The sequence below is a fragment of the Solea senegalensis genome, linkage group LG11, assembly GCF_019176455.1.
Source record: "Solea senegalensis isolate Sse05_10M linkage group LG11, IFAPA_SoseM_1, whole genome shotgun sequence".
NCBI classification, from domain to species: domain Eukaryota; kingdom Metazoa; phylum Chordata; class Actinopteri; order Pleuronectiformes; family Soleidae; genus Solea; species Solea senegalensis.
This window is the reverse complement of record NC_058031.1, coordinates 2,647,765-2,670,663: the sequence shown is the minus strand read 5'-3', so window position 1 is coordinate 2,670,663 and position 22,899 is coordinate 2,647,765. Positions and strand designations below refer to the sequence as shown.

Sequence of the window (22,899 nt, the reverse complement as noted above, 5' to 3'; positions counted from 1 at the left end):
AGTGTGAGTGAATGGTTGTTTGTCTCTATGTGTGTCCAGGTTGTACCAGCTGGGATTGGCACCAGCGCCCCCCCGTGACCCTCATGTGGAGGATAAAGCGGTAGAAGATGAATGGATGGATGAAAAACACAATAAAGACATTGTACCTCAAACAACCTAACTTTATCTAAAGAGAACATCTACTCTTGAGCGACACATTGTAAGTCAGTAAATTTGATGCATCGCTCAACGTGCACGTAATCTCCCACCATCTCACTGCGATTGCAATCTGTGAAACTCAGAACAGTGGCTGATGAAGCAGCAGCAGCAGCAGCAGCAGCAGCAGCAGCAGCAGACAGAGGCCGGTCTAAACACGACACGCATGCGGTATCTAATCTGAATCTGACATCAGAGGGACACTCATATCATCTCTCACCTGGTGTCTGTATCTTTTGGCATATTTGTAGATTTCCGTCAAGGCCAGGTTGGTGTTGAATTCATTTCTGTATTTCTACAGAAACAACAACAACAACAACAACAACAGTGTTAGATGAAACATTCCATCATCAGAACAAACACACAGGGGAGCAGGGAACCGTTCAGGTGACTCACCCGTGACTCCTCCGCCAGGTGAGCGTTCATCTCTTGTTCGCTCAGAGGCGACATTTCCTGTATCTGCTTGTAGTAGCACTGCACTCTCTTCTTATATTCTGGGATCTCCTTGGCATACAGCAGCTTGTTGGTAGGGGAGTCCTAGAAAAAGAAGGACACACACACGCACACACACACATTTCAGTCATGTCAGAGTTTTAACTAACATTATTTTGGCCTGGTGTGCGTCTGCTCGTGCGGCGCTCTGGACTGAATTCAAACAAGCTTGATAGCGACTGACTCTGACCTTATAAATGCCTTGGCAGAGCCCGAGATACAAACAGGAAAATAAAAGTTGGAAATGAAACTGGAAGCTAACAAGATCGAGGGCTGAATTAGAAGATATGACCTCAGCCCTGTTATGTTAGGACTGCGTGTCATTAAAATTCTGTAACTGAAACTTTAATTAATCGTTCATCATCACAGGACACAGCTGCAACTCATTCAGAAAGCAGCAAAACAAAAAGAGCCAAAGGATTAGAGTTTTAAAGTCTTCACACTGACTCCCAGTCAGTTATAAAACAGACTTTAAACGTCTGCTGCTCCTCCACAAATCACTAACTACACATAATTATAATAAAGACTATAAAACGTCTGACAGGTCAAGAGTTCAGACTAAACATGGTCATGGTGGAGTTGTTGTGCTGCACACAAGTGGAACTGAAATCAGCACCAAATCTAGGTTAAAAAACACTGCTTTTCACTTTTGCTGCACTGCACATTTGCTTAATTAGATATTTCAAATTTTTAAATTATTGTTTTATGCTGAATTGTCATATTTCACGTTCCGTTTTAGTCTTTTTTTTCTTGACTCTGCTTAATTTATATTATAATTGGGATTTCTTCAAATTGTTCAGTTCCAGCTTTCAACTGTTGTTTTTTTTATGTAAAGCAGATTGACTTGTGCTATAAAAATAAAAAAATAAAGATGCCTTGCTGTAAATAAACTGGTCACACAATGAGGCCCTTTGCACTAAGTAAATTACTGTAGTTAAACTGTAGTTTCAGGCAATTGGACTTTGGTTTTAATTTTATGCTTCATTTTTTTTTATACAAAGCACTTTCTGTCTGTTGGCATTTATGACAAAATGAGAGAGAAATCAAAGACTGTAGACAAAGGATGTACTGTGTACATTAACATGAAATTAAAGCTGCAGTGTGTGACCTTTAAATATAAACGTTACGTAACGTTGGTTACAGTAAATGCACGCGATGCTGATCAAGCTCATGTCAGCTCCACTCTCTCTCTCTGTTTCTCGCTACGGCACTTTTTTGGAATCTGTGTCATTTTTTGAATCTGTGTCATCAGGCGACATTTACACGTCGCACACAGGAAATTGTTTTTTTTTTTCAAGGGAAAAGCACAAAGAAAAGTGAGGCAGCTGCAGAGTGCAGGTGTGGAGAGTGAGAATAAATGCAGTGAAGCGACATGAAAAAAACCTAAGAAATAGAAAGAAATATATATATTAGCGCTGCAACTAACGATTATTTTCATAATCGATTCATCCGTCATCGTTTGGTCCTTAAAATATCAGAAAATGTTGATCAGTGTTTGTCAACCCTGGAAATAATGAGGTTCTCAAATGTCTGGTTTTTTGTCCACAAACCAACATGGATCAGTTTTTAATGATTTCTTTGTTATATGGAGCAAAGAAATGAAGAAAATATTCACATTGAAGAAGCTCTCTTTAAATAACACACAGCTATTGTGATCATCCATTAATCGATTTGACTGTTTCTCTGATCTCAGCTATGATTTCAATAGTGTCTAATGAAAAATAATCATCATTTGGAGATTTAGGAAACACGGATCAATTTTCTTTGGTTTCTTTTTCTGGCCTGAGCAACTAATCAATGAATCACCTCATTAGTCAACAGAATGTTATTGATATATATATAATATATTATATAATCAGCCCTACTGGTAATACTTCTGTTTTATGAAATCAATACTATCAGCAGAGGTGGAGGACGTGAGTCACGTGACCTGACTTGAGGTCTTGAGACTCGACTTGAATACTTGAATAAAATGCCTTGTGGAATATTTGCATTTTCTCAAATATCAAAGAGTTACCGGTACAATTTGTTTTTGAAACATTGGATGTCCACTCTTGCGTCCTTGTGTACAAACCTGGCAACTGAACACATACACCACTACAGGAAATTCCATTAAGACGCTTCAAATCCCACAAAGGAAGGTGAGACAGGAAGTCTGTTTGCTGCTATTTTAAGATAACGCTAGTTAACGTCTTGGTGGGTCAAAAGCTTTGCCACGGTTTAATGATGCAGGCCCGATGTCAGTATTTTAGTCTCTTAGCATTTTATGGAAATCATCTTCATCTTCTATATTCTTGACTTGCTTGAGACTTGAACATTAAGACTTGAGATTTACACATGTGTGACTTTTACTCCCAATCTCAGATTATCAGTACTAACAGTACCACAGTATTACAAAGCAGTTTTGCTACGTCCACTTTTACAAACTCCTCTACCCCTGGTGTCTAATAAACAGCTGATCAGTTAAACTGGATGTTATTTCTCGACGACCTCGTCGAAACCTGTGACTCAAAAAGTCCAGAGCCAGAGAGCGAGAGAACATTCCAGTCTAAAAAAGCAAGACTCCTTCATGCGTCTGCCACTTTCTTCACAGTCACTTCAGGCTCTCGCTCTTCTGCTTATTCAAGCACAAGGAAAAGTAGCAGGGGCTAAGAGGTAGACGGCATATACAGGTTTAAGTGGCGACTACTGTTGTGAGTGAGTGTGTGTGTGTGCATGTTTGTGTCAGGTGTGTGTGTGTGTGAGAGAGAGAGAGAAAGTAGGACAGAGTAAAAGAGACTCAGCTTTTAGGATCAGGGAATGTGCCTACGATGCACCTTAATATTTCTATGTGTCAAGAGTTATTTGTGTCAGCTAATATGCGTTTGTTTGTTTGTGTGTGTGTAAATGTGTGTGTGTGAAAAGGTGTTGGGGGGAATGAATGACTGTGGCTACAGTCACTCCCACTGATACGGGACCCTCTCTCTTCCTGTCCGCAAGGTCACTTCCTGCTGTTTGCCCATCTGCCCGGTAACCCTCCTGTGACCCTGTGGCCCTCCGCGTCTGCATTTTGCCAGATAAGATGGTTTCCGTGGAAACAGCGAGGATTGCGGACTCTCTCACCTCCGCTGTGCTCCGGCTAATCCAGAAACCCATGCTCTTCACTCCTCACTCCCCTGTCCCATAGCCATCACACACACACACACACTCACACTCTCTCACATGTGGACAAATGTATGGCAGAAACGAGCAAAGCTGGGGCAAAATGTCCTTGAAATATCTGAAACTGCCCTTGATATTTGATGTTATGATATGATCATATAACGGAGGCTTTTAATGCCCCTGTTAAATAGCTTGTTCGAGGTGATACATGTAAAATATGTACATCAGTGACCTTTAATGTGTAAAATGGTTGATTAAATCCCAAATGAGGACATTTCAAGGTTGCCAGACTTTCCGAAAACACGAATGACGCTGCACCGCGCTGGTGTAACTGTCCCACCGTGAGAAAAGAGAGAAAGAGCACTAGCTAACCTTGGCTGACATTCTGTTTTTACTTCCCTCTAAGCGAGAAAAGTATCCACACCAGCATGTCTGTATTCAACGTCCTCTCCACTTTGAGTCGTCTATATTGTAGGGCATCACCACTGAGACCCTTGCTTTTCTTCTCTTCTGGCAGAGGCATTTTTGAGAGGGGTACTGGGGCTTTTTAGGTTTGGCATCCTGTATGCTGAAGTGCTACCAGATGCGTTTTTGTGGCGGTAGTTGGCACAAAAGACCAAAACAGCAAGCCAAAACATAAACATGATTTATTTTGTGAATTTACTGGCTGAATCATGATTAAATTTGAATTTAATTTGCCCTTAATCTCTGATGAAACATCATGGTCATTTTATTCTTAATGTATTCTTAATATAATACATGTCTTACGTATATCATCTTTAACTTTTGCAAAGTATGGATTTGAGGATTAGGCAAAGTGGACACTCCAAATTGACTGTAGGTGTGAATGTGAGAGTGAATGGTTGTTTGTCTCTATTGGCGCATTTCCACCGGCTCTACTCGCCTCGTCACGGCACAGTTTACGTAGCGTTTCCACTAGCATAGTACCTGGTACCAGGTACTATTTTTAGTACCTGCTCAGGTGAGTTTTAAAAAGTGTGCTCAGTAGGTACTATGCGATGATTGGTCAGAGTGCCGTCACAGGAAGAGACGTCCCACACACAAATCAAGCTGAACAGTGCCGAACTGTAGATCACTTAAAACTACTTAACAATCCTAAAAACGTGGGTTAATCTCAATTAACAACTACCAGGGAAATCTCTATATTTCGGAGGATAAAGCAGTAGAAGATGGATGGATGGATGGATGGATTGGTCAAACATGACCAGCTAAGCATCTGTGGCTCACACAACTCCCACCCCTTCCTCCTAAGCTGCCAACAGCATTGTTTAGAGACCGTCCAACCTCCAACCAAACAGGAGTTACAACCCATGGGTACGTTTTTTAAAATAGTAAAAATAGTTTGTACTGCCCCTAGTGGTAGTATAAATAACAACAATCTGGTCCCTTGGCAGTTCGCTTAGTGGTCAAAGCGTTGTACTATGGTGTGATCAACACGTGTGCGTTAGACTTTCACACATTGTCTATAACTCACTGCCCAGCCCTGTCCTTTTCCTTCTTTTGTTTAGCCCTAACACTTATGCATAGTTGAGTTGAAAAATACTGGTGTGCCACAAAAGTACTTAAGGCTCGTATTCAGGCGTTGGCCAAAACGACTCATAGTTACATTTCAGTTGGAGGACAGGTTGATTGTTTGCCAGGGTAGCAGCAAGCTGGGAGCTATGCTTACTAAGTAGCCTGTCACAGAACATGGGGTTGTTTATATGGAAAATAATTCAAATTTAACAAAATGAAGCAGAAACAGGCCCAGCTGTAACATACAGTGAAACGCTGCTGCATCAATCACTGCTGCTGGCCCTTCCTCAGCATCTATAAAAGCTGTCGAAGATGTGCTGTTACTCTCTGTGGAGGCGAAGATGGACTGAATCTGAATGATTACTGACAGCACAGAACAAATCTTACAGCTTTTTTTTCCTACATTACATCTTTTCAACTGTTCTGGTCGTGCAGTTGGCGTTACATTTCATTCCATCCTGACAGAAGGAACAAGGTATTTCCCAGACTCCCCTGGTGTACTCTACACCTGAGGTAAACATGGAGTTGCGTCATGTTGACACAGGAGGAAAAAGCAGCCGGATCCTTGAACCTGTTGACTCCGTGCGACTGTGCTCGAAAAGCCAGATGCAACATGTTAATGAGTGGCAGATACACACACACACACTGAGCAAAAATGTCTGACAGCTGCTGGTTTTATGTCAGCGAGAACATATGTGAGACTGCATGCGAGTACATGTGGATACCGCCGCTGTTCAGAGCACTGGCTTTGGCACACGAGTCAAATATATAAATCAGAATGTTTCCCAGTGAAAGGGGAGCATTATTTGATGAGTCCTCCACTTCCTCCCGGGAGGAAGTCAGTCAGAGAACGACGGGAAGCAGAGCGCGCTCAGGGTCGCGGTGTCTGAGGGATTAGACGGATTTGTGAGCAGCGAGGACTCTGACATGCAAGCGCACACGTCTCCACGCAGAGACAAAGACACACACACACACAACACCAAGAGGGATCCCTGGTGCTCATGACCTTGGATGGGCTGACTGGGCTGAAATAACATGGAGCTGACAGTCTGGGTGAGGAGGTGTGTGAGACAGGTATACACAGAGACAGACAGATGAGAGACACAGATCTATAACCTTTACTCAACCATGCGTTTAATCAGGTAGATGAGGTAGTTATAATAATCGCTCCTGTATGAGAGATCGGAGGTTTTCAGCGGCTCAGCAGAGCGAAGGAGACAGATGGATATCCTGACACTTACTGAGTAAACATCCATAAATCTGTCTGTAGAGCCCCCCTTAGCCTTAACCTATGGGAGGAACAGGGACTCTACATCTGTCTTGGTCGAGCAGTTTGCCTTGATACGCTCACAAGAGGATTTGGAGTTAAGTTGGCGACTGCATTGCGTGGCATCAGTAAATGAACTCGCAGAGTGCCGTCAACAAAGATGGATTGAATAAGATCAAAACTGCTGTGAGTGTATCGAGACGGAACTGGTTCCAAATCTAGGTAGATGTTGGAATCCCTGTTCCTCACACAGGTTGAGGAACAGGGATATCGCTTTAATGCTTGACAGCGGGCAGGATTACAACTTTGTCTGAGAGCTCCGTTTGTGCCGTGTATTGTTTGTGATCGATGCATTACAGTGATTGGTTAGCACCTGTTACGTATCATATTACAATATTTGCATAACATGATCATCTGACGCTCAGGCTGATTGGACGGAAAGTTGACGATTTCCCGAACCCAAAATGCAGATCAGCAGCACTCGACACTGCTCCATTAAGAGTGAATTAGAAGCAACAAAATCCCTAACTAGTCAAATCAACTACAATGACTTAACCTCCACAACTCATCATGCTTTTAGAGAGTCAAAGAAATCATACTGCTGGTAGCTAATTCTACACATTTTGTATTGTATACATTATTACATATAAGAAAATGGTCTTGTTTACCCACAAATTATAAAAATAATAACAATAATAATAATAATAATAATATAAGGGAGGCAGCCACAGTGACAGACTCTGAAAAACCTTGAATGAACAGTGTGAGCAGATCAACAGACAGACTGACCTTGCCAAGCTGCAGGTCAGAAACGGAGCAGGCGTCGATGAAAGCCTGGGCGATGACAGACAGACAGGCATCCATGTGATCCGTCTTATCAATGTCAAACACGAACTGAGGATTCTTCAGGATGTTCACCCAGAAACGCAGAGGTAAACTGCACGAGAGGGGGAAAAGATTAACGTTTAAAGCCTTGTACTTGCAGTGAGCAAACCAAGTAGCACAAAAGTGAGCTTACCTGTTGGTTTTCCAGATGTGCAGGGTGTCTGGGTCTGTGATGCCCCGTTTGTCAGCCTGTTCTTCCAGGAAGTCAAAGAAATACTTGACAGCTAAAGGAGGGCGTTCGGGTGGGATGCTAAGGATGGCTTGAAAGAGGTCATCCAGGAACTTCTGAAGGGTTCCCTGTGGAGATGAAGAGGAAAAAGGTGGCTCATAAATACGATGTGACAGTGAGAAATGTGAAATAGAGCAGTAGCTTTTTGTGAGGTTCCCCTGTTCAACTGATAATTAGGATTAACGTAAATACTGTATCACCCAATCACATGGCAGTAACTCAGTGTTCTCAGGCAAGTCGACATGAAACTCAAACCAAGCATCAGAATGGGGGAAAAAGGTGATTTCAGTGACTTGTTGTTGGTGGTGCCAGATGGGCTGCTGTGAATATTTTAGAAACTACTGATCTACGGGGAATTTCACGTGCATCCATCTCTGGGGTTTACAGAGAATGGTCTGACAAGGAAGAAAAATATCCGCTGAGCAGCAGTTCCCTGTGCAGAAAATGCCTCGTTGGTGCCAGAGGTCAGAGGAGAATGACCAGACTGCCAAAATATCAAGAAGAAATAGGAGAAATTAACGTGTTCACCTGGGTATCGTCTTCTCACTATTGGAGCCGAAGCTGACAAAAACCTGAGAGTAATTTGACTCAGGAGCATTGACCGTACATAAAAATGTAGACGTGGTCATCCAGTTTGATGGCTGAAGCCATCCTGGAAGTAAGGATATATTAAATAGCCAACAGGGGGCGACTCCATTGATCAGTTTGTATGGAAGTCTGTGCAAAAGTGAGCCTACTATTTGGTTTTATTTGCTAGTTTCAGGTCTTCATCGTCAGTATTATGTTCACATTTACAGAAAAGCAGATAAAGGATAAGGATGAAGGAAGGCACATATGACTGGACACCAGTGTGATTGACAGCTGGAGCCTGGTGGCAGGTGACGTCTGAAACGTCGGCAGGTGACGTTGTAAAACCTCAACAACAAACCTCACAATGATTATGATTATTATTGTTATTGTTCTTATTGTTTGTATACTTATAATAATAATAATAATAATAATAATAATAATAATAATGATAATGATGACTTAGATTTATAAAGCGCCTTTCACGAAAACCAAGGTCACTGAAAATTGAGAATCTCAAGGCTTAAAAACAGGAGCGCAGAGTCTTATGGGTGACGTCACGACTGGTCGCCACTGCTGACGAAACACAATCCCACTGGTCAACAAGCCACTTAAAAGCCAGGTTTAAACTGGTTTTAGATCACCGGGAGTGGTGTATTACTCACAACAGTGACTGAAATAACATCTCATTACAGCTAAGGTATGAAGACGTTCATCAGTAAATGCACAACACATCAAACCTTGCAGCAGACAGGCTACAGCAGCAGAGGACATCACCGTCTGCCACTCCTGTCACTTTATAATGTGTACCTAATAAAGTGGCCGGTGAATGTAGATGACTAGTATTCACCTTGGTGGAGAGCAAACGTGTCAGGTAGATTTCAGGCAGGACTTTCTTGCGGTGACTCTGTCTGTGTGACTTCTTCGTCTCCATTAGCTCATCATGAGGTAGGACCTGGAACACAACAGAGGCCAAAGGTCAACATACTCTACCCGCGACAATGAGCCCCACGAGGGAGCTCAACTGAACACTCTGTTGTCTCGGTGGTTTGAGGGAATTTTCATTTTTATTTTTGAAACATGATCCAGAAACCACGTCGCAGTATTATGGAGAACTGAATAACAGAATTGAGGAAGTGAAGTTGGGAAATTCTGCTTTTTTCTTTTCTTGCCATGTACAGGATCATGTGTTTGACTTGCTCACACAGGTCTAAATCAGGGCAGGGGGCAAAAAGGCAAAAAAATAAAAAAATTCCAGTTACTTGTGTCAAAAAAAGGACGATGGAACTGTTCTGTCAAACTAACTAGTCACCCGGGAAATTGTCTTCCAAAGAACTCATTATTCTGAAGTCAAAGGGCCCATATCTTAGCTGACTTTTATAAAAGAGCTTAAGCAGCATTAGTGCTGTCATGTCCTCTCAGCAGCTTTCCCTTTTCACCTCCATTCACCCCCTTTTCTCTCCGTCGCCAGGCCTGCTCCGAGCCGTGTAAATGCCACGCACAGGAAAACTGTTAAAGAAAACACTATGATTACCTGGGAGCACATACTCACCAAATGTACGTATTTCTCTGTATCCAGGTCTTTAACTAGAGAGGGGAAGAGACAAAAAAAGAAACACACAGCGTGAAACAATGTGCAATCAGCAAGTTGGAGACGTGAGCGAATGAGAGGAGACAGGAGGAGGGAGACCACAGAGGAGTGTGACACACGGGGAGGGAGAGGGGGAGAGAATAAACAAAACACAACAAAAGAGAGATTGACAGGAGAGCAGGAGAGATAGAGTACATGCAAGAGGAGAAAGTGATTAAGGTGGACTGTGGGCTGGGCGGGGAGGGGAGCTGTCTGAGGGAATGAAAGAGAAAGATTACGAGTGAAGGGAGAGAGAAAAAGAGAGAGATTAGGAGAGACAGACACACGGAGTCTGTGATTGGCTCTGGAGCCGGCGTAATGAGATGGTAATGCTCGAGCAACGCCGGGAAAGGAGCATTAAATCTCACTGGTTTACACATAGATCTGCACACAAACAAACTCATACAAATGTATGAGCAGTTGTGAGGAAGCATGTACACGGATGTCCAAACACAGTGAACACAGACAGTGAATTTACTGTCTGTGTTCTCATTACAGCTGCCAGTGATGCTCCTCCTGCCCAGCGGGGCCACAGTCCAGACCCTCAGCATGGATCACAGGCAGACAGGACAGTGTTTTATATTAGCCAGGGAGCACTACACTTTCACAACACCCCCCGGCATTGGCGCTTTGAAGACGGAGCCAAGTTTGGGCCACGTTAGGCCTATTTTTGGCACAGTGCGAATGAAAAGGGGGACGGACAGAGCTGCGGCAGAACTGAGCTCTGGTCTGGCACTGATTATGAAAGGTAGACCTTTAGACAATAAATGAACAAGCCCATTAAAGGCTGTATGTAAACTCATCTGTCACCGGGCAGCGTAGGTCATTATATTACAGCTTGAGGCTGGACAATGTGCCAATGAGTGTCGCTCTCTCTACCCCCCTACAAGCTGACATTTTGCTAATGAAATACATCTATAACATGAAAAAAAAGAGAAAGAGCTCTGAATGAAGCAAGGAGCGTAACCCCCGCGCGAAGCACGAGACTAAGTGTTGTGATTAATGAGGTGGAAGTGTGCCTGGATGGCTGCGGTGCGTCTTTCGGGATGCGGGGGGAGTGTGCGGTTTCACGCGTGTTTACGCGGGCGTATCGTGTTGCGCGCTCAGCGACGCTCATGTGCGGCCGTTGTTGTGATTAAGTGTATTTATCCAAGTGTGGGTAAGTGTGGGTGACACGGCGACAGGGGGGGGTTAGGTGTATTTAAAGATGACATACCTCTCCCCAGGGTGTTCTCTCTCTTGTCTTTCATGCTCATGGCCAAAGATGCCCCCTCTGGGATCTGTGAGGAGAGAGAAGGAGAGAGGGTGGAAAGATGAGAGACGACAGAGGGCATGGGGTCAGGGGTGAGACACGGTGCACCAGAACAGCATTATTGAGCAGGTCCTCTAGGGGCAGCGTGGTGCTGAGAGGTGCATTTGTCCGTGTGAGTGCGAGCGTGTGTCGGTGTTGTGCGAATCTACGGCGGTGGAAAGTCAGCGGGAGCCGGGCTGTGCTCATTAAAGTGGACTCGTGGCGAAAATGGATGGAACAGCTTTGCCGGTGAACCCAGACTGTTTGTACACGCCGTGGTTCGCTGCTTTCTCAGCTCTGTCCCTCATGGCTCAGCAAAAACTAAACAGAGCACTTAACAAGTACAGGTAAGGGGTCAGAGTTCGAGGGGACGCGGAGCTTGTGCTTGCTCAAGCACAAATCATCGCAGACATAAGCAAACACACACAAGGACATTCTTAATTTGGACACCAGGAATTTATTTATTTTTCTTGCAGTAGTGGTACTACTAGTAAAAAAAAAAAGTTTGTTCAACAAACCCAAATACTTTTAAAACTATTTAGAATAGCAATTTAAATTGACGAGCTGCTATATTGTGAATTATGCAGTGTTGTTTAAACACTTAAACTGATTTTAAGAAGGTTTTCTCGAGGCTGATGCAATGCTACTGTTATAAACAGTTTATCACTTTGTAGTGTGTGTAACTTTTAAAGATTAACAACTGTTTGTTATATTTACAACGTTGTCAAATGAGTTCATACAATGAACTCCACAGAACTCTCTGTAGCTCTCAGTATAACAGTGTTTAGATCATGTGTCGCATGTCAACATTCTCAGACTGCACACAGGAAGTGATGTGTTTTTGTTTTAAAACAGACGGGGGCAACAGCAACACTGTGCTAGTAGAGCAAGACTGAAAAACACAAAGAAGTTTTATAAGACAATTCTGCTGCTGTAAAAATAATGTATACACACAAATGCAAAAATCACCAAGGGTTACATACTGCAACTTTAAAGATCATTTATTAGCACTAACGTCATTATTTTCTCACTATTGGGTGTCAAACTTTGTCTTTTTAAAAAAAATATTTAAAAGGCGTCCACATTTCAAACACATGCAGATTGGGATTAGATTTAGTGGAGAATATGAGTGTGAATGTTTGTGTGTCTGTGTGTTTGTGTTGGTCCTGATGGATACACAGAGCAAAATAGAGTTGTACTTTTCTTTTAATGCATTCATTTGGCGATAGAGTTAAGTGACATGGAAAGTTGAAAGTCCTACAAGCGCCTGAATGATTTTAAACCCCTATGACTCATGAGTAATCTCCCTTTATTTTACTATCCAAAGTCAGCAACGGCTCCATGACACCCTTTAACATCCACAAACTCTGATTGTTCAGGTCTATATTTAAACAAATTGCCAATCCCGTGCTCTCTGTGGAGTGCTTTTACATCCCAGCTACAAATAGCTGCATTCTGAACAACTACAAGAGCGTTTTCCCCTCTCATGTGACCAAAAACCTGCAAAATGACTTCTCCTTTTTCTTTGTCAAAAATCCAGTGTTAAAAAACAAAAAATGTTGTGTATTATTTTATTAATAAATTCAGACTGTTTAGGTACGCTACATGCTACATTAAATGACCTGTAAAATGCAATTATGACACCATTGCCAAAGTGGTAGCTATAGCGCTTTAGTCATTGCTTTCTCTCTTTCTAATGTGTGAAAACACACGGGTTTGTGCAGATGTTCTTCTTAGGAACCTGCGTTGACTCCCATTCATTTTGGAGAACCTCAACAAAGTCTGATAACCCTATAACTCTAACCATAACCTAATCTCAATTCAAATATTCTCAGAAGTGAGGTTCTACCTCTCCATGAGGACTACTTGTCCAGAAAGGGTCCTAAAGAGGTAAGAAATACAAGCACACACACACCTGGTAATGGAAGACTGTGTTGAGCTTCTTTCGCCCGTCCTCCATCACCGAGGAGTTATCCAGATCCTGCAGAAGTTTGCTGTTGCTGCCCGAGTCAAACCACTCTGAAGGGAGAGGAATCAGGAGAAAGGGAGGGGAAGTGATATTAAAAGAATTCCTCCAGAATTTGGAATATATTTGTGTGACAGAGGGCAGCCGCGCTGTAACGCTCCGTGTCGCGACCCATGGAAATATTCTTCAGCCATTAATCAAATCAGCTCTGCAGGCTCCACAGCTTTTGAAAGCAATAACTCTTTGTGATTATGACTGTACACTCTCCTCGATGGATTCTGTCATTTGTTATATTGCAGCCTCAGGTTAGCTGAGCTTCATGAGAGGAATTGACCTTTTGCAAAGGAGATTACTATATCTGGGGGGGCCGGGGAGGAAAGGGAGAGGATGAAAATAATCAGAGAGAATGTGCTCTTACCCAGGTCTACGTCCTCTGCTCGCGGCCACTGGGAGAATGGCAGGTTTTTATAAAAGGCTTCAATGATTTTTTCCTTCACCTGGCAGATTGTGTCTGTGTTCATGACCCTGACGGATAGCGAGTCCATGCCACAGCCCTGGAAGGACACGTTGATGTTCTGCAAAGACAAACACAAAGCTTTGGGATTTCACCGTGAACCTCAAACTTTTCTGGCCCCCTCCACTTAATTGAACATTGTGCGTTTAACATTGATTTCTGAGCTCCACTGAGGGAACACCGAGGTTGTGAAGGATGAACAGACAGTAAGTGAGTTATCTGACCTGTGGCTTGGCCTCAATGTTCTCGCGGAGCAGCCACTCCTCGTTGAGGGTGTAGCGGGCCTTTCCTGTGATGGCATCTATCGATCCCTTGTTGATCTGCTGCTTGATTGCGCACAGCAGCAGGAAGAAAGGCTCACCCACTGTCTCCTGAAGAATGTCAACAACCCAGTCAAACATCAGACTGCTGGGAGGAGCAGCAATGTCACTGCAACCTGCTCCTCTTCCTGTGTTTTTATGAATACAATTGTAATCCTCTCCTCCTCTTTTGTTCTCATATTCTCCCATATCATATTAAGGGAGACACAAGTCCTTAAAACCACTTCAAGCTCCAGTTCTCACAATCTTTTTTTGTCAGATACGCTCCCTACAACCCTAGGATATTTCAGATTCTTTCTGGTATGCGAAGGCCAACATAGTCTCTTGACATATTTGGGAAATGGGGGGATGAGAAACGCTGTTATGGTCCAGTCTCACCATTAAATATCACTTATTCTTACACACTGGACCTTTAACCCTAACTCTTAATCCGGCCTGTAGGAGTGCACAAGTGTTCTTTTGGCACAAAAAGCACATTTGTTCCAGCTGCTACAGAGACATGGCCTGTACTGATGGTAGTATATTAAATGTCTGCCAGTAAACCCTAACTGTTACCCACAAGAACTTAAATTAAGTTAAGTCAGACTAAACAGCCTGCGAAGTGACACTCAAGCATCACAAGCTGCTGTTAAGACCATGTTCCACGATTCCATTTGGTCTCATTTCTCATCCTCCGTCGTTTCAGTCCTCACCTTGAGGTAGCTGTACATGCAGATGGACATCCAGTTGGTCAGCATCTTCTCCACGACAGACTCCGTGCGACGCAGCATCAGCTTGGGGTTCTTCGAGGCCGAGGCGTCAATCAGGTCCACCAGCAGGTCTTTCATTATACTGGTGTAGTACTCCAGCTTACCATGGAGGGCGATGGTGAGCAGGGATGCCAGGCTGCATCTGCAAGGGGGGTGGTTAGAGAAAATAGATTAGAGGAGTAGACAGATGAGCAAAGACATGCTCATGCTCATGTGTGGTCAGTGGAGAGAACATGACCGAAACAACAACAAGGTTCCTCCCCACAGCACCTACGACTGCAGAGCTAAATAAAGACCTGATCTAATGCAGGGAGTGTCTGCGTGACTAAATCCAGAGGTGCAGGGGATTTCCCAAACAAATCCCCTCTAATCCACCAGAAGGAGACGACATCAGTCGGTAAGTGCGGATGCTGTGGGGATGCGGTCTTGCCCCTGGAATTTCTCCACGATGACTGGCTACTTTCAGGACCCTGAGACGATAGTGCGGCTTTAGTGATAGATAGTACGCATCACGATGCTGTGAGGATGTATACAACAGCTTTAGATAAAACCCGACTGTCTTACGCACGAAGAAAAGAATGTCCCATTATATTAACTGGATAAAAATCTGTTTATGTTTCACTCTACCTCATCTCCCTCTTGTCCTTTCTCTCCTCTGTCCCCCAATTTGGGGGCCCACAAATGCTGACAGATTAGTTGTGATAAAATCATATTTGTTTTCAGAATGACACAAGATCTGCAGTACATAATACAATTTGTTTTGATTAGATATAAAAATAAATGTTTAATGTTAATAAATGCCCATTTTACACCTTTACATTGATATAAACATTTTTAAAACACTTCAGGTTGTCATCTTTAGATAAGCATTTCTCTTCCCACTGTCACCTAAATAAATGCTTTACTTTCAGAACCTTGAGACTGAAAGTCTGTGTCACTAGGAAGATTTCATTAACAGCTGCAGCTTTATCTCTGTTTAAATAAATAAACAATCAGAAAAGGCTGCAACAACAAGACAGAAGTATGAATGAATGTTCATCACTGTTTTCATTTTTGTTATATTATTGCTCACTGAATCGACGTATTGATAACTACTTTATGTGTAGGTGAGCAAAACGTCTTCACAGAAACTGCTGTGACTGAACAACGAGCTACGAGATGATAAAACAGAGGAGAGCAGGCTGGTGATGACACCTTTTACATTAAATAAAATCCCTTCATCCATAGTTCATTGAAAAAGATTCATTATTTGCAGCTTTAAAAAATACCTCACATTACAACGCAGTGATAGTACCACTCACCACTGGCGCTGAGATAACGACAGAAGTGAATTAGCATCTTTCTTGCTGAAAGGTCACCCAGCTCCATAAAATCTACATTTTCGTTTCTGTCTTTTGTTGAACGATCAAAAGTATTGCGTATGAGGCTGAAGCCGTTACCTGTCTCTCACGGCAAAGTCCTTCTGCTGCTCCAGAGCGTGGACAAATGTGATGAGAAAGTGCTTGTTGTTGAGGAGCGTGGAGAACAGGGTGATACCCTCCTCAACGTTAGGCCTTGTTGTGTTGTTGGCCTGGTGACAGAAGAAGTGGGGTGAGAAACAACAGTTTTTACTCTCCTGCACGAACTCACCCACTCAAATTGCATCAAACACCTGCTGCAACCTCCCCAATCTACTTCACCGCCTCTCATCCTGAGTGACCCATCTAGTGATCACTTCATCTTTTTATCACGGCTCTTTTTCCTGCACATGTCTACGTAGACTCTATAGAATCTGTATCTGGCGCTGCTGCTGCCGCCGCCGCCGCCGTCCCCGGCAGTGTTTGATTGTCTCCAAAATATGCCGAGTCGACTTAATGAGTGCGGCCTATCTATGGGTGCGACTAAGTAGCGGTGAAATGGAGTCTTCCCTCTGGACTGCAGCCATATGGTGTAGTTTGCAGCCTGACAGAAGGAGAACAGAGGTGTCCATTAAGATAAATGCCCGCCTATGAGATTTATTTGCAGTGACCTGGAAAACACTTCCTGGGAAGACGATGCGGATTCAAGGCACTTCATCACCGTTAGACAGGCTCCCCCGGCTGCCGACCCAAAACTAGCGCTACTAGCTCTGCAATCTTTACTTTCTCTATTTCTAATGTGCGCACACACACACACACACGGGTTTGCACCGATATCCTTTTCAGGACTCTCATTGGCTTCCATTTATTTGGATGGTCTAACCAAATCGTTGTCCCTAACCACACTTCAAATCTGATCAGTTCCTCAGAATTGAGGTTTTTCCTCAGGTTCTGGGCTTCATGAGGACTACTGGTCCAGTTAAGGTCAATGTAAATGCCAGAAAAGGTGCTAAAGAGGCAGCAAATACAAGCTCACACACATACACTGAGGTGTATAACACTCCATCATCCACACACATTACTCTTAGTGTTATCTCCTCTTCTATTACACCCACCTACACACGTGACTTCCATTCATTTAGACAGCCAAACCAAATTGTTGTCCCTAATCTTAAGCCAACAACAATTCAAATCTTTACCCAGAAACATAACCAGTTCATCAGAGATAAGGTTCTGCCTCAGGTTCTGGTCTTCATGAGGTCTACTGGTTCAGTCAAGGTCAATGTAAATGCCGGAAAAGGTCTTAAAGGGGGCAGCAAATACAAGATCACACACATTCCTCTTACTATTATCTGCTCCTCTATTAAACCCACCAACACACATGTGAACAAAGTGGTATCCCTAACTTTAACCATTACCAGTTAATGCAGGGGTGTCAAACTCATTTTTGTTCAGGGGCCACATACAGCACAATTTTATCTCAAGTGGGCCGGACCAGTAAAAATAGTAAAATAATAGCATAATGACCTATGAACAACAAGAACTCCTTGCTTTTTTTCTCCTTTGTTTTACATTTAATGAAGGATATTTTTACAAAACATGACATTTCTTGAGAAATATAAGTGCAATTTCAACAATATCGTGCCTAAATGTACTATTTACAGATCACACTGGATCTAAAATGGCACAAACATTTAGTCACAGGTATCTGGAAGAGAAAAAAATTGTATTTGACATTACGGTTAGATTGTAATCGTAGTGTGAAATTTTAACAAATTCATCCTGTGGGCCAGATTGGACCCTCTGGCGGGCCGGATCTGGCCCCCGGGCTGTATGTTTGACACCCCTGAGTTAATGCCGAACCCTAAACCTAACCTAACCACTTAACTAGGTCCTGCCTCAGGGATTCTTCCTCATTAGGACCAAGGCTTTGGTTTCCATGAGGACTACTGGTCCTGACAAGGTCAGTGTTTATGCCACAAAAAGGTCCTACAGAGGTAAGAAATACAAGTAAACACAGTATACACATACAAACACAGTAGTGATGATGGACCTGTGGAACGGTGTCATTAGCTTGCTGTTTGACAAGTGAAAAATCTGTTTATGTTTCACTGTGTAGAAGCCACTTAATGACATGTGTGCGCTGGAAGTAAGTGCACACACAAACACACGCTGACATGCTCCACTCTGTACAGCATTCACTCTCGTGCAGTAATGCAGAATATGGCATATATCTTTATTTCATGAAGAACAAGCTCACCACAAAGCCTTAATAAGCTCTATTGTGACCCATTTGAGAAACAAAGGGAGCAAAAAAAGGACCCAAATCAAGTCACTGTGGCAGAAAAAGAGCAAACCCATCGTAAGCCAGCATCGTAACGGCTTAACTCCTCACCTGCCAGTCCTGCAGCAGAGGGTGAGTCTCCGGCAGCTGTACACGAGGGCCCAGACCATCGTTCTCATAGACGGGCTGCACGAGACTCTTCTCGTAATCTGAGAACATCTGAAACACACAACAACACACAAAAAAGTGTAATACAGAGAAGACAGAGGAGCTGGCGTTTGCAGTCTGGGACCGAAAGGGCAGAACTTTCTTGAAGAGGTCTTGAATGGGCCCTAAGTTCCTGTGACAGGAAAAACATGACATCGTGACACAGAACTTCATGAGCCTTAATGGCTTTCCAGACAAATTGACTCGGAGCTGAGAGGGAGCCTTTCAGCGCGCTGTCATTTCCGGACAGCTACGTTTGGCTGGTGCTTGAACTGTGTCCGAGTCTGCGTCTGAGTGTAATCTAAGAGAAGCAGAAGCTCTCGTGGAGAAAGAGCAGCGTGAAAGGTCAAGGGCCGGGGATTTGCTGTCTCAGTGGAAAACTGTGGAGAGACAGTGGAAGCAGCAGTGTACACTCACCAGCCACTTTATTAGGTACACCTGTGGACCTGTTTGGTGGCAGCTCAATGCTTATAGGAAGGCAGATACGGTCAAGAGTGAGTGAGTGAAGTTCAAACGGAGCATCAGAATGAGGAAGAAAGGCGATTTACGTGACTGTGAATGTGGCATGTTTGTTGGTCGGAGTGTTTCAGAAACTACTGATCTCCTGGGATTTTCAAGCACCACCATTTCAGGAGAGAGAACAGTAATAAAAACTTACAACAGTACTGTAACTCAAAAAACTACTTGCTCCAACCAAAGTAAACAGAAGACCTACATGTACATCCAAACTACTCCATTTTTTGTTTAAAAATGCATAAATTCTGCTCCGGATAAGGCTGCCATCCGCACTACCCCGACATTTTAGAGCCATAAAACTGAGGCTTTTAAAAACACTGCCGGCGACATTTTAGTTTAAATTACTATGAAAAGCTTCAAGCGACTTTAACACTTACTTTCAGTTTGAGTATCACCTCGCCGTTGTTGTTTCTTATTAGTCATACTTGAATTGTGTTCTCTTTAATTGCTTTATTGAAAATACAGCGTATAATAAGTAAAAACTGATATTGAAGGCATCCACGGTGGATGTTATGCTTCTCAAAAATAAACAACACGTAAATAGTTATCAGTGGTTACAGCTCAACCAGAGTTAATAAAAACTGATTGTCGTTAATGGTGAGTCTGCAGTTTTATTATATTCATAAATGCTGGCGATAACTCATCAGGTGTGTGACTTGATGTTTGTATCTGTGCTGTAACAATAACTTTTGCTGTTTGCCGTAGCCATAAATAAAGGCTACAACCACCGTGACAGTCAGAGGACACTTAAGTGTCTGGCTCTGACAAAAAAAACAGGATGCCTGTCAGGTTCGGTCAATATTCCCTCAGGCTCAGTCCGGTTCGGAGAGAAAATGTGGCGTTAGTGTGGATGTATGGACAGAATACGGCTGAAACACTCATCTGGATGTCATTTCTGTCTGAAACCGTAGCAGTATGGATGCAGCTGACCCGGCACAACACGTCTGACCATGATGCAGAGGCTCTACAGCAGCAGGAGACCACACCAGGTGCCACTGCTGCCACTTTAACAGATGTCCTGTGTGAGCTGGTGATTGTGTTTCTGTTTCCTGCTCGGCGCTCACTTCCCCCAACAACCAGTGTCCACTGCAACAAGCCAGCGAGGCTCATGACATTGTGTAAGAGCGTGTAAACTTGCAAAACCGCGGGGGCGTGTGAGCCGTGTGACGTGTGTTTTTGAGAAATCAGAGGGAAAAAGTTTCCTTGTCTCAGTGCCTGCCATTGTTCTGTCTCCCTGACAGTCCATCATGCCTGTGGTTGGACACACAAAGCCCGCTGAGCTGTGTCTGTCTGCCTGCGCCGGTGGAAAAACACCCACCCGCAAAGACAAGCCCACACTCATGCTGGATCACACATTAGAAAAACGCTTACCTATGGAGAACACATTAACTCTGCAGCAGGGTGCCAAACTGAGAGACACTCCGCTAAACGGCTAGTGTGTGTTTAAAAGTTCCAAGGTGAATTATTATCCTGAATATGATAAGCTGTGGGAAAAATGGAAAAGGGACAAGTAAACCCCACCCCCCCCATCGAGAAAAATGGTATTGTCAGTCCGCCAGTGGAGATCAGATAGTGGGTTAAAGAATAGGGTTTCTCACCTTGGGGAAGAACGTGCGGGTGACAAACTGTTTGTACTCCAAAAAGGGAATGCCCTGACTGCGATTCAACTCCTTGGTAAGGTCTGTCATGTCTGTCTGCAGCTCTGCAAAGCCTGAAAGGACAGAAAAAACAAAAGAACACCAAGAAGATCGTAAATCCTGAGACAGTTTTTTAGCCACAGTTGTTTATTATATCTGCCTCATCAAGCTCCATTTGTTGCGGAGGAAAATGAGTCAGATTTCTTTTTTTTTTTATTTCTTTTTTTTTCACATCCAATCCTCCCAGGCTGCTGTGGGATCTGAAAGAATCTGACTGATTTCAGAGGGAAGACATTTCCGAAGAAACACAGAGTGTAAATTGCCAGACCTGATGCTCAGAACTCAATAGACCAAACAAACACTAATCCCTTGACTTTCTCTCCCTCTCGGTTTCCTACACTGTGCGGCTCAGCGCGGCGTACGCACAAATATTTACCAAAAAAAACGACAAACGAAGAAACCAACATCCATTTTCAAGGCCTTCATTCAAAACATGTGTGCAGACATGGAGAAACAGTATCAGCATGTCCAGACTCTGACTTTAATCTGCGTCGTAATACTGTAGACACTCTATACGGTCGCATGTTGCAGAAAGGGGATCATGTTCCCGTCTGATGAGAAAATGGAAATCCCTTTATGGAAACACGCTTCCTGTTGCAGGATGACAGACATATTTAGGTTACAATGGCATTTTCTTTGGACGGTGTTTGTCTAGAAGGAACATGGAATAAGAGACGAGAGGGATTTGCGACGTATTTAATTTCTCCTCCCGGTTGTTCACAGAAGTATCTCCTGAAATGTCACTTCACACGGTCAAATCCTGATTAGCAGGAGAAGGTTTGACTAACAAACCTCCTTTTTTTGCCTCCCATTCCCTGGAACCAGGAATATGTAATTTTCCTCCTTCTTCCTCTTCTGCTTTTATCACACGTCTCCTCAGCAGAACTATAACTCGCATTGTTGCATTGTGCACACTCACCCTGATCTTGGCCACAAATCTATCCTTGTCCTCTGACTAAATAACCTCTCTTCTCCTCTCCTCTCCTCTCCTGCGCTCCTCCTCTCCCTCCCACGCTCTGCTTCTCCTCGGACCTGACTCCCGCTCCTATCGCTTCCTCCCTCCATTTCTCTTTCTCTATCCGTTCCCCCTATCTCTACGCCATAAATCTGAGTGCTCAGACATGCAGTGGCCTTCACACGGCGTTACTCTGAAGCTCTACACACACGCGCGCACACACAGAGACTGGCGATGTGGTCACTGAGTGCGTCTGTGTGAGTGACTGATCATTTGTCAGACCCTGTATTTTAGAAGTCATGCTGACTAGGCACAAATCTGTCACCTGCCATATCACCCCCCTCCTACTTCAGACTAGAAACAAACACACATTTTTCACCCAGTAACACACACGAATGTGCACGTACGAAAAACGCCAATGCGGTCAATGTTTATGTCAACGTTTGTTTTTTTCTTTTCTTGACGAAAGACTTCATTTGTGGCCTGAACAGAAGAGTGTGTGTGTGTGTGTGTGTGTGTGTGTGTGTGTGTGTTTTCACACCTTTACGGATCTCCTCTCTGATTTGGGACTCCATCTCCTCCATTTGCACGAGGGTTTTCTGCCAGTAGCGCTCCGCCCTTCGACTCTTAGTGCAGTACACGACCAGAGCTGGAAAGAACAAACGGTTGTAATTGAAAGCTTCCAGTCCACGAGGAAGTAATAGCAGGATTTTTAAGCTCATGGAATCATCTTCAGACATGGTTTGTGAGTCTCTTTTTTTTAAACTTTCTGCCATAATTATAAACGTATAATGTATATGTTGAGATTTAATAAGAGCTTCAACAGCACGGTTACACTCAACATCATTGCAGGAAGGAAGAAAATAGCTCTGTGAGTATCTGATAACAAATTCAAAGCTGGGAAATGTGAGAAAAATCAAATTAACACCAATTTCACCCATACACCTGCCCTGCAAACACACACACACACACACTGTTCGGAGCAGACAGTGAGAGGGAACAGTGAAGCCTTTGTGCAGCGGGTACATGAAGAGATGAAGCAAGTGCGGGGGAAAAAAAAATCTATGACGCCCAAATTCCTTTTATCTGATCCACATCTGGACCATCCATTGCTTACAGCG

The 22,899-nt window shown here is 43.5% G+C and overlaps 1 protein-coding gene across 1 annotated transcript in view; it reads right to left on the bottom strand.

Annotated features, from left to right (window-relative positions):
* Positions 1 to 22,899, bottom strand: part of plxnd1 (plexin D1) — a 100,191-nt gene that overhangs the window by 5,464 nt on the left and 71,828 nt on the right. The window contains exons 21-35 of the mRNA XM_044037346.1: positions 22,320 to 22,427; positions 20,725 to 20,837; positions 18,515 to 18,622; positions 16,222 to 16,352; positions 14,726 to 14,924; positions 13,938 to 14,084; positions 13,618 to 13,774; positions 13,149 to 13,252; positions 11,159 to 11,222; positions 9,865 to 9,899; positions 9,163 to 9,267; positions 7,650 to 7,813; positions 7,421 to 7,568; positions 592 to 732; positions 416 to 490 (exon numbers count right to left, since the gene is read on the bottom strand). Of these exons, the coding sequence (XP_043893281.1) occupies positions 416 to 490; positions 592 to 732; positions 7,421 to 7,568; positions 7,650 to 7,813; positions 9,163 to 9,267; positions 9,865 to 9,899; positions 11,159 to 11,222; positions 13,149 to 13,252; positions 13,618 to 13,774; positions 13,938 to 14,084; positions 14,726 to 14,924; positions 16,222 to 16,352; positions 18,515 to 18,622; positions 20,725 to 20,837; positions 22,320 to 22,427 (1,799 nt within the window). The remainder of the gene's footprint in view (positions 1 to 415; positions 491 to 591; positions 733 to 7,420; positions 7,569 to 7,649; positions 7,814 to 9,162; positions 9,268 to 9,864; positions 9,900 to 11,158; positions 11,223 to 13,148; positions 13,253 to 13,617; positions 13,775 to 13,937; positions 14,085 to 14,725; positions 14,925 to 16,221; positions 16,353 to 18,514; positions 18,623 to 20,724; positions 20,838 to 22,319; positions 22,428 to 22,899) is intronic.